General features: G+C 42.1%; 1 protein-coding gene and 1 long non-coding RNA gene across 2 annotated transcripts in view; one reads left to right on the top strand and one right to left on the bottom strand.

Moving 5' to 3' along the window:
* LOC144766874 (lectin-like) overlaps positions 1–13,652 on the bottom strand; it is a 121,330-nt gene extending 107,678 nt beyond the window's left edge. Inside the window, exons 1-2 of the mRNA XM_078650587.1 lie at positions 13,594–13,652; positions 2,281–2,371 (exon numbers count right to left, since the gene is read on the bottom strand). Coding sequence (XP_078506713.1) covers positions 2,281–2,362 — 82 coding nt within the window. The 5' untranslated portion in view covers positions 2,363–2,371; positions 13,594–13,652. The remainder of the gene's footprint in view (positions 1–2,280; positions 2,372–13,593) is intronic.
* LOC144766867 (uncharacterized) lies at positions 6,122–6,587 on the top strand. The gene is made up of 3 exons (XR_013597961.1): positions 6,122–6,203; positions 6,295–6,359; positions 6,464–6,587. It is a non-coding gene; the product is annotated as an uncharacterized LOC144766867 (long non-coding RNA).
* Positions 13,653–15,733: the final 2,081 nt, after the last annotated feature.

The following is a 15,733-nucleotide window of genomic DNA, read 5'->3' as shown; positions in this document are numbered from 1 at the left end:
CAGATGCAGAAGACATGATTGAAAGCGGGGCTGGTTGGAACTTCCATGAGAATAGCTGTGGGAGCAGCGAGTGGGGGTTGGGTGAAGCTGCACACACCCAGCCCAGCCAGACAGAAACCAAGAAAGGGGGATTTGAGGCAAGAGGGCAGAGAAGCAGTCTCCGGAGGCAGAGAAGGGCTGCAGCTGTTCTTTCTAGCTCCCCCTCTCCCTCCCTACGGGGGTTGTCGGAGCATGGGGATGGAGTGCCCGCTCTGCCAGGCTTAGTGCTGGAGGGGTAGGCATAGGATGGGGGCTTGAGCACGTCCGCTGCTGTTCACCCCGGTATGTCGGCTGCAGTACTAGCGTTTAAAGAGGGCAGGGCCGGACTGGGAACCAAAACCGGCCCAGGCAAAGTGCTCGGCCGCCTCCCCCCGGGGGGGAGGTTGGGGTTGTGACCGAGCTCTTTGCCCGGCCGGTTTTCGGCCGATTTTGTTACAGGGCCGATTTTAATATGAATATGGCAAGGCCGCGAGACATAATAATAACGCATTACTCCACCTCAGTTAATGGACACAGTTAAATTGTGTGCTTCTCCGCTCCTATGCATTTTTAATCAGAAAGCGTACCAGACCCATTCCAATAAAGTGACGGTTAAAACACAGCGGGGCACTTTATCAAGAACCGGTGTTAAAATTGTTACCGTTTTGCCGATAAAACGGCGATAATGGGCTTGATAATACGGCCTTGTTAATTCCATTAGAAGTCCATGTTCTGATTTTAAATAGGGCTTCTGTGGGAATTAACAACGGCGTATTATCAAGCCCATTATCACTGTTTTATCTGCAGTTTCCTGTCGATAAAACAGCGATAATTTTAACACCGGTCCTTGATAATATGCCCCATTATATTTTGTTAGTTGTAGCGTTTTCAGCCTTATGGTACTCACCAGAAACGCTTTTTGCAAATGCTTTGCTCTTATTCCTTGCCTCAGAGGTACTTTAACAAGATGAAACAAAAAGTTAATCTGCTTGTAGAAGCAGGATAATGTGTGCAGACAGGACAGGGCTTTGTCAATGGCGGCACGGCGCAATGCAAAAAATAAACACGAGCCGCGATTGCCAAAGCCACTATCCTGGATGTGGACATTATCCTGCCTCTGCAAGGACATTAACTTGTAGGGAAAACAAGCGTGAGGGAATGAAAATGAACCATAGCGGAGGGTATAAGTGCACACAAAATAAAGTCCTGGTTATTGCTTGTACATGTATTAAATGTCAAATTATAGTTGCCAACATATGCACACAAGGCGGTACCCGAATCCGTGACGTTCTGGGCTGCCGTGGTGGAGCTTGTGGAAAGCTGCATCAGTGCTGTGGCGGTATTGCTGGTTGAGTGTGGAGGCCGCGACGTGGAGCTGCAATGTCTGGGAGTTCTGCAGGCACGGTGAGGAGGTCGCGGGGGACATCCGCACACCGGCAGGAGGAGGAAGGCGTGAAGCATTTTGGTGCTGGGGAACTGCTGCCAGGGCCAGCTGTGAGCAGCTGGAGTCGCACAAACACGTGCAAAGGACTGAGGCACCACAGGCAGTGTGTGTGCAGAGCGAGCACGCAGCACACCGCTTATCACGAGCGTCGCACTGATGTAAAACAAAGTTCCCCTCATTGATGGAAAACAAGGAAGTAGTCCCTAATTGACTATATAACACCAAGCAGTGGAACGAAACGGTAGTTAGTCAGTGCTGCTTCCTGCAAAAGGGAATCAAAACAGCAGTGCCACATCGGATCTCAAGCAAATGATAAGCCCGCTAAAAAAAACATGCAGGAGTTACAAATGGCAAGCGGCAGGAGAAACTACTGCCAATAGGCGGAGATTCACCTACAACATACAGATTACTTAATGCCTCGTAGATGCAGCGCATGCGCTGCCTTATGCGAGACCTAAAAAATAGTGTGTAACAATGTTGGTAATAGTAGTGTAAAAATGAGCTAACTGAAGAACTATAACTACAGCACTAAACCCACACCAGGAAAAAAAGATGCAAAACCTCAGGACCCTAGATGAAACGTTATAAGAAAAATATTAATGTGCAACGCTGTTCATGATAGGAGTGTAAAAATGAGCAAAACAAAATAAGTACTGAAACTACATCAGAATCTTAAACAGGCAAAACCTCAGCCCTCTATTTTATATTGACCAAAACAAGTCGTGGGTGAATCACTGTGGAGTGTGGTCAGTGCATAAGGGCCTTCGCAAACCGCCTAGAAGCAGAGCGGTGTGGTCACGGTGCTGTCTTTTACTTACCCCATCCTACAGTGAAGAAGAGGGTGACACAGAGCAGCAGAACCCTGGACCTGGCATCACCCAACCTCCTGGACTCTTCCATCCTCTGGGCCTGTAAGAATGTGTGGAGGGCACACTTTATCAGTAGTAGAACACTCTGCAAATCAATACCATGTGTCACCCAATATCCACTTCTTAATGACCATTCTGACATTTCCTTCAAGACACACAACCAGCCAAGTCCAAATCTTCAAGAAATAGAAATAGATGTGTGAATGGAAAATTGAGGAAAGCCTAAGAAACCTACAGGCATGCAAACAATATATGCATTAATGTTTAAAAGAACAAAAAATGAAACTGCATTCACTCTGCTTTTTTTTTTGCGTTCCTGAGAGTCTAGACAACAGGTTAATTCAAACATGTAGAAAGTCTGTTTTCCTCCCACATATCTCCTCAGAGGGTAGGAACACTCTTAACTCTGTACAGTGCTCACAAGGTGGTGGATAGGGACTGTGAAGGTAAAAATAGATTTTTGTATATTTTAAGAGCCATTTATATTATTGGTGTGAGGTGTACAAATCACGGTGGAAAAATAACTGAGTGTGTTGCGTTCTTCTTTCTATTAAGTTTGCGGGTGGGATAGTTCCCAGGAGCACTATTTAGTTATAATGTGGTATTTACTTTTCTGACAGGGAGGTTTGGTTGTGCAGCAACATTTTCAGTCTTAGTTTAAAATAGTTTTCATTAAGCAGTTACAAATAAATCTTTGGAAACTGACGCTGTATATATCAAAGGGGTGACAAATAAATATCACTTAAGTGTTGCCACACTGTCCCTTTTTTTCTGATATAGTTTGTAAAAGTGTTGCCCAAATTCTTGATAATATAAGAGGGCATGAGTTACTTTTACATAAAGTAGAAAAGGAAACACTCCCGCACTCATCATCTCAGGTCAGAAGAACAATAACAAGTACAAAACTGTTGAACTCAAATGACTTCAGATTACATAGAAATGTACTCTTTATCCTTTTTTACAATTTTTATTCTGTAGAATTCGGGAACGTTCTGTCGTAGTGCTAAGAGGCCCATCACTGCTCCACTAACAAATCACCTACTCTTTTAAGAATATATAGGATACTTGTGTAATAATATACACTACTGGTCCTATATATTCTATAGGGAGAAGGTGAATAGGAACCGCTTCTGAGAAAAATAGAAATTACTAAATATCATTCAGAAATGAAGGGTTTATCAATGGTATTCACTATAGAAAGTATCTATGCAAAGTATCGTTTTTAGACTGCAATTTCGAAAAATATTCTCACCGTAAAAATATCTGATCAAGTAAGTTATAAAGGTCAGTAAGCTGTTTCAGATGGTTTACTCCTGGTGCAGACAAATCTTAATATAGAGAGTGTCACTGATGGTACACAAAAAAGAAAAGGAAAATAAAGTTATGAATGCAAAACAAGATCAATAACGAAATACTTTCCAGCAGTGAATATATTCAGAGCATCTTTTCTCTGGGACTTCAAAATGTTTCACCTGCGTGCAGACGGGTCATAAAGTCCTCTGAGATCATAATGACTGTGAATATTATAATATAAGTATTCACATTATATAATCCCAATGGGGGACACAGACTTAGATACCAGAAGATGCTGACGTTACATATAAATCCTTACTCTTTGCGCCAACGGGTCATGAACTCCTCTGAGATCACCATCACTGTTAATATGATAATATACATATTCACAGTATATGATCTCAAGGGGGAAACACAGTAACAACCAGGAATTGGTGATGTTACGTATAAATCTTTAGTCTTCTCCCTGACGGGTCACCAACACCTCTGAAGTCAAGTACAGTGTTGATATTATAGTAAACAAAGTCACAGTATATGAGCTCAAAGGAGCCAGAAAGGAGCAATGTTTGCTGTATTCTGTCTGTTTCTGAAAACAAGCTGCTGACGTTACAGAAAAAGGCAAAAACAGCCAATAACCCTTTTTTCTACATACAAATGTTTAAATATTCACAAATAGCTATGTATTATAAATATATACTATGCCATAATCAAACAACTTACAACTCTGGAATATGTTTTGTTGCTGCAAAACAAGAATCCAACGTTAGAAAAGGGAACCTGTATCACAAAATGGACACATGTAAATAACTCACAAAAACGAAACTAATCGAACAACAGGTGTGGTTTATATACTTTTTGGTTATTAAGTGGTCAGTGGAAGGAAGATGTGGCTCCGCCCATTTAGATGTCACGTTTTACAGTTCAAACATGCTCATGTTTTAACTGTTTAACTTGTGCACTTGCTGGGAAAAGTTAAAAATGTGAAGGGGTAAAGGGTCCGATTTTGATTCTAAGACGTATAAGGTCCTTAATATGCACATACCTTGGAGAGCTTAAAAACTGTTAGCCAGCAAACCGTGTCATTTGCATTCTCATGACTAAAAACATCTATTAATTGCCATAATTCTAAATAGAACACATAAAAAAATGCCAGCATTTGTAAAGCGTACAGATACCCTCGGAAAGCTGTGCCGGTGCTCGGGGCATCAGGACTATTAAGCAAGGTGTTGCCCACGGTGACATAGTGGTGGGCTAACATGCCGCTGGAGCCAGGAATCGAACTGTGAGCGCTGTTGTTCAAAGTGAGGTATCGTAGATACTGCATCACACTTTTTCCACACATATGTTAATTACTGCTAATTAAGTTTTAAACATTGTTAAGTTATAACTTATAACAGACTACTGTTACAGTTAGTTTTTCACTACAAAAAGTATGCACGTCTTTTTAAAATGTACTTAAAAACAATATAGGTTTCAGGGACATTGTAGTTAGAAATTAGCATTCATAAAACCTTTGAAATTCTCAGAAAAAAACAATGGTTTTACAGACGTTATAGTTAGAAATTAGCATTTAAAAAACCTTTGAAATTCACTGAAAAAATAATAGGTTTTACAGACAGTATAGTTAGAAATTAGCATTTAAAAAAGCTTTAAAATTCACTGAAAACACTATAGGTTTCAGGGACGTTATAGTTAGCTGGACATTTCACTCGTACAAAACCAGAGAAATTCCACTGTTATAGTTAGTTCAGCAAACTATGACTCGTGCCCCCACAATGCACTGCTCATGAGGTCACATGTTACATCATTCATTGTATGGTCAGTGACATCACTGATGACATCTCAAATGGCATCACTAATGACATCACTGATGACGTCATCCAGTTCGTTTAACTGTAGATGCTTGTAGGTCTTTTTTAGTACAATTAACCGAAAATATGCCTTGATGTCCTCGCATATTTCACTGCGTGGCCATCCCCTTTTTTTGTAAAAATAAAGAGGTAATCTCTATTTATTCAGAAATAATTTATAGAGATTTTCAGCAACACATTTATCTGCCTTTGCCAGGGATCGAACTCTTGTTTCCCGGCACGGTTCCTATATCACCGGTCCTTCTATTCCTCGCGCCACTCACATACCCAATACATCATTAACTCCAGATAATCATTTGTGAACTTGTGAGCACAGCTTTGGCCAATTATTAACACGCGTGGTCCCTGTTATTTCAATTATGTTGAAGCCCCTTCAAATAGGCGTGTACAGAATCAACTTCTTAATTGAAAACAGGCCTATAAATACCTTAGAATGGCGGCATAACAAATTGTTCCAGACCGGCATCACCAGCTTGTGAGGAGGCCGCCGCAGCCCCTTTTAAGGTACACTTGCAAAATCTACTTAGAGCACACCATGCTTCTTCTCTAGGAAGACCCATTTAACTAATGTGCCCTACGCTTTTCATCTTTAGATTTGTGCTGTCTCTGCAAACCTCGTAGCGAGACTTGATCCCCGTTTCCTCCCCCATCGTGTCTGATATTCAAATATACAGCGATTAGAGCGAAAGAAAATTTCGAGGATTTAGGGTATGTTATCAACGCGGTTAGGCGCTTTTGCGTTTGTTGCACTTGACCTTTGAACTGAGAGGCTGACATGCTGTTTCTTGACTTAATTTAGCAGAACAGCGTTCTTTTTCGATACTGTGAACAAAACAACAGAAATCCATACAGACACTTATTTGGGTATGAAACTCGGCATTATTTTGTCACGTTAGACTAGCCTACCTTTAAAATTCTTGTTGTATTAGATTTATCATTGTGTCTCTTTTCATGCTCCATATCATTAGACACCACGTTGAAGAATAAGTGCTATCGATAAATAGCTGGAAGCCGAAATCACAGTGACATTTTACATTAATGCATCAGCAAGTACTTGATTCACAAGAGATACACCAACAAGCTAATATTCTCAACATTCATGCCATAAATTAGGTAAAAGCTTCAAACTTTGTAAATCTTCCATCCCAGGTTGACATGGTCTGTACATGTCGTTTTAAATAATACAAATATATTTTCTCTATCTCTTACACCCTAGTGGCTGGCCGCCTCCTATATATGTCCGTTTGAACTAAGTATTCCAAGTTGATCATAACCGGTTTGATGCTGGACTATATCTTTACTTAACTCAGGTGAGATTGTGTGCAATCATAATAAGCGCAGAATGTCCCCTAGTCGCTCTCTACCCGCTAACTATGAAGTATAGACAGAGAAACATATCGACTTTCAATCAAAATGGCAGTCTATTCCTTTTGTATAGAGGCAGTATTGTTTGATGCCTTAACTATACAGCGCCAATATTGGCCTAGCATCTTGACAATACCGTGTTGAAAAGGTTTTCTAGAGAGGCAGCATTATCTGTAGCCAGCAGAGAACCACAAACGGTGTCCAAGCTATATTCATATAACGCTTGGAGTCTCCCGCAGCATTAGAGCTAGAATTATTTCATCTAATGCGCATTTATTAATGAGTACAGGTGGAAGATCATACTTATCTCTATCCTGTTAGTCCTTGGGTCTCCCAATTTGTTGTCTATTTTGGTCTCTATCTTTCTATTTTCTATTCTCTACTCCCACCTATTTTCCTAAAACATCTACCAGAGCTTCTCCCTATCTATACAGAAAAACGGCTTTGTTATATATATTAAAATAGTTCAAGTTTGGGCATTTGTATAGCGCACTACTCACCCAGAGGGTCTCAAGGCGCTTGGGGAAGGGGTTCATTATTTGTGGAATAGACAGGTTTTAAGTTCTTTTCTGAAGGAGATGTGGTTTTGAGTAAGGCGGAGGTGAGTGGGGAGTGAGTTCCAGGTCTTGGCAGCAAGGAAGGAGAATGATCTGCCACCCATGGTGGATTTTCGGATGCGCGGGACTGCGGCGAGGGCTTGATTGGACGATCTTAGTTGGCGGGTGGGTTTGTAGAAGGACAGTCGAGTGTTGAGGCATTCGGGTCCTAGATTGTAGAGGGCTTTGTGTGCGTGGGTGAGGAGGCGGAAAGTAATTCTTTTGTTGACGGGAAGCCAGTGGAGGTCTTTTAAGTGTCCAGTGATGTGGTCTTGGCGAGGGATGTCTAATATGAGTCTCGCTGATGCGTTTTGGATGCCTTGAAGTTTTTTCTGTAGTTTTGTTGTGATTCCGGCGTAGAGGGTGTTTCCATATTCCAGACGACTCGTGACTAGTGCGTGGGTGACAGTCTTTCTTGTCTCGAGGGGGATCCAGCGGAAGATCTTTTTGAGAATGCGAAGTACGTTGAAGCAGGAGGATGAGACTACGTTGACTTGTCTGGATATCGAGAGAGAGGAGTCTAGGATGAAGCCAAGGTTACGTGCATGGTCTGTGGGAGTGGGTGCTGTGCCCAGGGCGGAGGGCCACCAAGAGTCGTCCCAGGCAGAGGGGGAAGATCCTAGGATGAGCACCTCGGTTTTGTCTGAGTTGAGTTTTAGGCGGCTATGTTTCATCCATTCGGCTACTTCTTTCATGCCTTCGAGAAGATTGGTTTTGGCGGTGTACCAACATTGTTTGCACCAGCTTCTTATTTTTGCTTATCTATATTTAGTTGTGAATACTGTTTTGTTTTTTAAAAAATTGTTTATTTTATTGTAGATAATATACTTGATGGTACTTTCCTGACGAAGACACCTAGTGTCGAAACGCGTTGAAGATATCGTAAATACCTCAACTTTACCATCTTTTTAAACTGTATTTTATGTACTTTGATTGTGTTATAAATGTGTTTTCTAAAACAAGCACATGTTTTTTAGTAATTCTTATATATATGTTTTTGAAATGTATTAAATATTTTGATTGGTTTTTACAAACATTCATCTTAGTTCAGTGTTATTAATTTTTTGTGCTGGTTTCATTGCATTGTCGTACTTTGGTTTTGCCTGGGTTATTTGTCATTATATCTTTTGCCCTGACCCAGGAAATTGATTCTAACTCAGGGGGTCCTTGTTATCTACAATTGTCATCCAGTGACTGTGTCTTTCTGTAAAGTTTAAATATGTTTTATATATATATATATATATATATGCCAAGATGTATTGAAGAATGAGTGGATGTATAAGTGTCTGGATGGAGGATATAGGAGGTGTATGACTGATTGTATAAGTGACTGATTAAATGCATAGGTTAATGACGAAACTGTGTTAATGCCTGTATCAGTCTGTCTGTTGATGTGTAAGCTGGTACATGGGTTGATTAGTAGCTATATGAGTGTCTATATGGGTTATTGATTGTTTGCCTGAGTATTTGTATGGGAGACTGAGTGTGTGTGTGTGTGTATGGGTGGGTGGGTGGAAGGTGTGTGACTCTATGCATAGATGTGTGAGTGGTTGATTCACTGGGTGTATGGGTTTAAGAGTGTATGTGGACACAGCTGTATGGGTGGGTGACTGTGTGTATGGGTATGTTGGTGAGTGAATGGATGTGTCAGTGGTACAAGTGTGAGTAACTACATTTGAAAAAGGCAGTATATGTGAGTGATGGTGTATATAAATAAATATATGTGAGAGTGAGTGATTGTGAGACTGGCTGTATGGATGAGTGTGTACTTGTATCAGTGAATATATAAAAGAATAAGTAGGTGTTACTATCTGTATGTATTAGTGAGGTGAAGTGTGTATAGCTGTATAGATGAGTAAATGGGAGTGTGATTGATTCTTTGCATGACTGACTAGGTGTGTGAGTAACTCCATTGATGAGTGGCAGTGTGTGAGTGTCTGAATACGGGTATGAGTGCATATGATAGTATTGTATTGATGAGTGACTGCATGTATAAGTAATTGCATGGGTGAATGAGTGGATGTGTGTAGACCTAGGAATCAGTGAGTGCGAATGTAGTAACTGTTACTGGTGTCTCAATGGTTTAAAAAATGCTAGTCTGTATTTTACAGTCGGTGTATCAAAGGTTATATTAAAGTGTGAGGAAGTGCATCAGATTTTCAAGTGGATGATGTCATCAGTGATGTCATTTGCGATGTCATCAGTGATGTCACTGACCATGCCATGAATGATGTGATATGTGACGTCATGAGCAGTGCATTGCGGGGGCGCCAGTTATAGTTAGGTGAGCTAAATATAATGGTGGAATTTCTATGGTTTTGTACGAGTAAAATGTCCAACTAACTATAACGTCTTAAAACCTATGGTTTTTTCAGTGAATTTCAAATGTTTTTAAAATGCTAATTTCTAACAATAACGTGTATATATATATTCTTTTTTTTAGGAAACCAGGGTAGAAGGATACACTAGGTACACGTGTGAGTTGAAAATAAGGCAAGACAAATGAGAAGATAAGGAAAAAGGAAAAAAGCGAGTAAAAGAGAGAGAGAGAGAGAGAGCAAAAGAGAATGTATGAGGACAAGAATGGTGTGCCTAAGTAACTGAGGAAGAAAATAGAAAAACTACAGGGCAGATTTACAAGAAACTGATGCATCTGTACAGATGCGTCACTTTCCCTGAGCCACCCTGAGAAACCCTTGTACCACCAAGGATGTGCCGAAGTTACAATACAGCGCACCATGGTGCAAGGAGTGACTGATGCTTCAGAAATTCTGACACTCCTATCCTCATTGTGCTGCATCACTCCTTACGCCTACTCCAAGAAGGCGTAAGGTTTTGACGCAGTGGCATTCTAGAAGTAACCCAGTGAAATCTTGTACATTGCACTGCGTCACTTCTACGAGGCTTTCCTGCATCGGAATGCCTACCCTACATATATTATACCTAACGCTGGTATATTGTGACACAGGGATTTACAATGTGACGCATCTCCCTAGATGCATCACGTTGTAAATGGGCTGCATTTATACGCTGCAGCCGCATCACAAAAAGTGTCAAAATGGTGGTGCACAAATGCCGCAAGGGGGTTGTAAATCTGCCCCTACATTTTTTAGGTGCTATTTACGCTGGAACAAGAGGAGTCAACACCTGCGGACACATCATTAACGTTGTGTTTCACAAGTTCATCCATGCCCCAACATTGACCATTTTCCATTTTAACAACGTCCTTTTTGGCAATAGAAATGCACTTAGGTTCAAAATATTTAGAATCAATATCTCCTCTGTTTTTTGGCTTTTCGACTGGTACCTAGTCACCTGCTTTCCATACCTGATGCCTCTCACACTGTTTTACATCATAATACTTCTTATACTTGGTTTGATGCACAGCAATTTTCCTTTTGCTTCCAGTAATGTTGTGTTCTGCTTTGACACCTCCTCCCAACCAACAAGGAAGCTTGGTGCTTCGTTTCCTGTGCTCCGAAGCAGAAACATGTGACAGAGTTAGTAGGTGTATGGTATGCCCATACCATGTCTCGAATAGTGTCCTCCACTTTTTGGTGATGGAAGCAGGATAACGGGATGCATTCCTTGACCATGTGATTGATCCTCTCTACAAGGCCATTGGCCCTGGGACAATAAAGAGAGGACATGAGATGTTTGCTGTTGAGATCTGAGAGAAATTCAGACATGGCACTTGAAGATAATTGCACTCCATTGTCTGTCACCAGAGTGGCAGGTATGCCTTCCGAAGAGAAAACATTGTTGGGATAAGCAATTAGTGAAACAGTGTTCACCTGGTGGACTATTTTGGTGACAACCCAATGGGAATTATAGTCGATTAAAACAAACACAAATTGTTTTGTTACTCCAGAATGATTTATGGGACCGATATTATCTAGAGCTTTTTTTCCACACAGTTTTTCCATAACAACTGCTGGGGATAATGGGGCCTTGTGAACTATTTTTGACTTTTCACTGTTGGAGCTAATAATGCAGTCCTTTACCGTGGATTCCATTTGGGAATCCATGTTTTGAAACCAATAAAATTCTCTCAACTGAGCTTTGGTGAGACTTCTGCCCAGATGGCCTTCATGGGCTAAGTCTATAATCTCGTCTTTAAGGCTCATGGGAAGTAAGATCTTATCATTACGTAAGACCAAGCCATTCCCCTCATTGATTTCATTATGAACCTCCCAAAACCACCCCAGTCTGAAGATATCTTTCTTCAATTGTAAGCTAATCTTTATTCCAACACTATAAAGAGACTCCAAAGTGCATTCCCTTGTCTACGGTGATGCACACACCATATTGAAGGTACCGTTCCTCATTTGGTAACCTATTCTTTACCCTACAACTCTACATGTCCCATGTACTTATTGAGTGAATTGGAGCTTCTATGTGCCACTAACCTCTTGGTGATGCACACACCTTACTGGAGCAATTTTGAAAAGTAAATTGTATATATGTAAACTTTTCTGCATCTATAAGTACGCGCCATACAATGGTGACTCTTCTGTTGCTGTGTCTAGGTGACGTGTAATATACATTTCTTCCAATTTAATATCTCACCGTCTTATTGCAGTTGCTGCTGTACATCATATTTAATAGTTTTGATATATATGTACCTTCATATTGTGATTTTACTTTCATGTTGCACCTTCTGCTTTATCTTATTGTGTAGGTTACACTTGCTTCTTACCAATGGCAGCTTCAAATATGTCTCAACCTATTCCATTTTTGAATGACATAGGTGAACAAACTGTCCAATGGAGTGTGTGGAGTAAAGTCTTTGAATCTTTTTTAATTGCTATAGGTGGGGAGGAATTCTCTTCTATTAGTAAGCAAGTGACTAACTAACTACCACTATCTGAGTGACACAACAAAGGAAAGGAGTCTCTCTAATCTGCATTACCTAACTTAAGTTATCTTACATAATCAGCACAAGCAATCGCAAAGTTGCAAACAAGTACTATGAGTGTGGCTCAATGGTTAGAGCGGCAGACCCTGATGCAGAGTTGCGGCCCGGGACCAGGGTTCAATTCCCACCTCGGCGGGTCTTGGGCTCAATTTCCTCGGACCTGACAATTCTTGCCTCGGTGCCTATTCTAATCACGGGCCCCACGCTGCAACTCTGGGCAATAGCTTGCTTAACCTCCACACCGGCCCCAACAGCCCTAGGATGCCTGGTTTCACCCTGGGGGTGCCCAGGAGTGGACACTTCACAGGGAAACCCAGGAAGGGTTCCACAGCGGTATGAGTAATAGCGCCAGGAAACCGCTTGGTGGCAGTGTGCTCTACAAATACCTTGACATTTACATTTACTATTAGGTAGAGCCGAGCACCTGTCTAGAATAACAATCACATAATATGAGATTATTGAATGTAATTTACATGCATGTTAGCAGCAACTCAGAACCCCCACCGCAAAACCCATTGCCCTCCACTTTCACAGTAAGTGTAGCATAAAACAGATCCTTAATTAGAAAATGGTTTTAAGCGACCTTAAGTGGCTTAACACCGCCTTGGAAATAAGTTAAAGGGAACGCCACAAACAGTGACATTCCTATGGTGATTAGCCCTTGTAAATATGCCCGGAGTCTGCAAAACAGGAGTAAGAAGGCAAAAAGTTAGGGGAAACCATGCCAAGGATGCCAGGTCTAACACCTTCCCTTTTGCCTAGATGTCATTTCAGCCTGCATTTTATCTAAGCTGAACTACTGTGACATGCGGTATTCAGGTTTACCTGTATCAGCAATGCTGAAACTGCGAATAATTAAAACTTATCAATTCTTTAAGTTTGAACATTGTGGAAACATCTCATCATGCCTCTAAATCTTGAATTAGCCAACACTGGCTTCCTGTCAATTAATACTTTTGAAAGAATATTTTATCAACTGATACATCTTCTTGTTATTATTAATATTATCATTATTGTTATTGTAGCTTGTAGAGCGCACAGCTACCTCCGACAGAGGTGTCCCAGCGCTGGCAGCAGAACAGAGAGGTAGGTTATGGGAAGAATTCTCCTTTGCTGCTGTCGATCCACCCTCTGTCTGTACAGAGCACTCTCCTTAGTTACCTGACAGCACCGTGTCTTCCCCAGCCCCTCCGTCCCCGCCCAGTGCTTGGCCTCTCACCTGACGGCTCTTGTGATCTCTTTTTGCTTCCTTCAACGCGGCAAGGTCTCTGCACTAGAGCTCTACATAACCATCTTTCTTCCTTATGCGAGACGTGAGCTCATGGGGGGTGTTGTTCAATGTGCTCTTCTGTTCCCTGGCTCTGGAACAACATGCGCCATCACCTTAAGCAAATTGGAACACTTAGTGTGCGTAGAACCACACCATGTTCCAAAAGAATTTTAAACCCAGGCCCTTTGTGTATGTACAAGAATGGCACCAAAACACTCTGTTCCAGGACATCTGTGCGCTTGACAGAAACTTTAATATTCATTCAAACAGTGACATCTTAAGGATTTTAGGGGCCCCGGCCAAGACGTACTTTGGAGCTTCTTTTGTTGAACAACTTTGAGTTTATCACCTATTTTCAGAAAATGTAAACACACTTGGTGCCAAATAAAACAGAAGCATACATAATTAGCCAAGAGCTCAAGCTGACTGCTGTCAGCTAGCTAATTAGCAAGAAATTGCAACCTTGCTGCAGCCATTTCTTTTTTACTTTGAACTTGATTTTCATGACACCCTCGCCGGACTAACACAAACTGTCTGGGTGCAAAAGACCTATTGTGGACTTACCAAAAACTTACCATAGTTTACTTGTTGCTCGGATATGAATTTACCTTGAAAAAATGAAAAGACAAGAGGTGTTTGGTAAAACAGGAACAAAATAATTAAATATAGTTGCTAGGAGGGCAGCAACAGAGTCGCGTCTGAATACTGTTTTGATGTACGGAGGATTTGACCGGTTTTACATATTGTTCTTGAAGTATAACAAACCTTGGCATATTCTTGTAGAGCATGTAAATCTGAGCCTAGTCATGAATATGAATATGTTCAGAAATATGTTCAGATTCCCATTGTGAGGGTCTGGCCTCTTTTTTTCTCGAGAAGGTGCAAGCCATATATCGAACCTTCCCTATGGTCTCGTCCAATTTAGTGCGAGACAGCTGTGTCGTGAGAGATAGTGAGTGTCTCGACACCCTGCCTTCCATGACAAGGGAGGCTTTTGATCACTTGAGTTTAAAAATTAAGTCGGGCTCTCCTGCAGATCCGCTTAAACCGGCTCAGCTTAGGACTATGCTGCCGCTATGCAGCACTCCGGTGTTGTCTTTAATCAACCTGTCATTATCCTCAGGTGTAGTGCCTACTAGGTGGAAGCAGGCCATAGTCACACCCATATTGAAGAAGGCTACCCTCGATCCTCTCAAACCTGAGAACTACCGCCCGATCTCCTTGCTTCCCTGGGCCACAAAAGTTGCTGAGGCCCATGTGAACGGTATCCTGGCAGACCATCTTACCAGAGCTAACATCTTAGACCCAACTCAGAATGGGTTCCGTGCGGGCCACAGCACGGAGACGGCCCTACTTTCCATGGTCGAACATCTGCGATCTGTGCTTGATGCGGGTCGGACAGCGGCACTATTATTATTAGATCTGAGTGCCGCGTTCGACACTGTATCGCACAGGATCTTACTTCAGCGACTGGAGGAAGTAGGAGTCAAGGGCTCTGCCCTATGCTGGTTTTGATCCTTTCTTACGGATAGGTCGTTCCAGGTTGCGATTCCACCTGGCAAGTCTAAACCGTACCCGTTGTCTCTGGGGGTCCCACAGGGGTCTTCATTGAGCCCCACTCTTTTTAATCTTTACCTGAGACCGCTGGCTGCGGTCGTCAGGCAATGGGGCCTGACGATGGTCTCATATGCTGATGACACGCAGCTGGCGGTCACGTTGAGTGGGGACTCTGATGTGGAGGCCCTCAGGTTCCGGGACGGCTTACGGGCAGTGGCTAATTGGATGAACTCTAACTGTCTCCAGTTGAACACCAAGGCGACAGAGGTCATGGTGGTAGGCAAGCAAGTGGGGTTGTGGGGCGACGACTGGTGGCCTTCTGAACTGGGTGTGACCCCCTCTCCGGTATCGGAGATAAAAAATCTTGGGGTTTGGCTTGATCCAACACTTAGTTTTATCTGCCACACCAAGAGGGTGGCGGCCTCTTGCTATGGCGTTATTAGAGGACTAAGGCCTATAATGAGAGTCTTTGATGCCCCCACCAGACAGCTGGTGGTTCAGGCATCAGTACTGTCTCGACTGGACTACGCCA

This window comes from Lissotriton helveticus, chromosome 1_1, assembly GCF_964261635.1.
Source record: "Lissotriton helveticus chromosome 1_1, aLisHel1.1, whole genome shotgun sequence".
Taxonomy (NCBI): Eukaryota; Metazoa; Chordata; class Amphibia; order Caudata; family Salamandridae; genus Lissotriton; species Lissotriton helveticus.
Note: the sequence above shows the minus strand (reverse complement) of the source record. Positions and strands in the feature narration are given on the sequence as shown.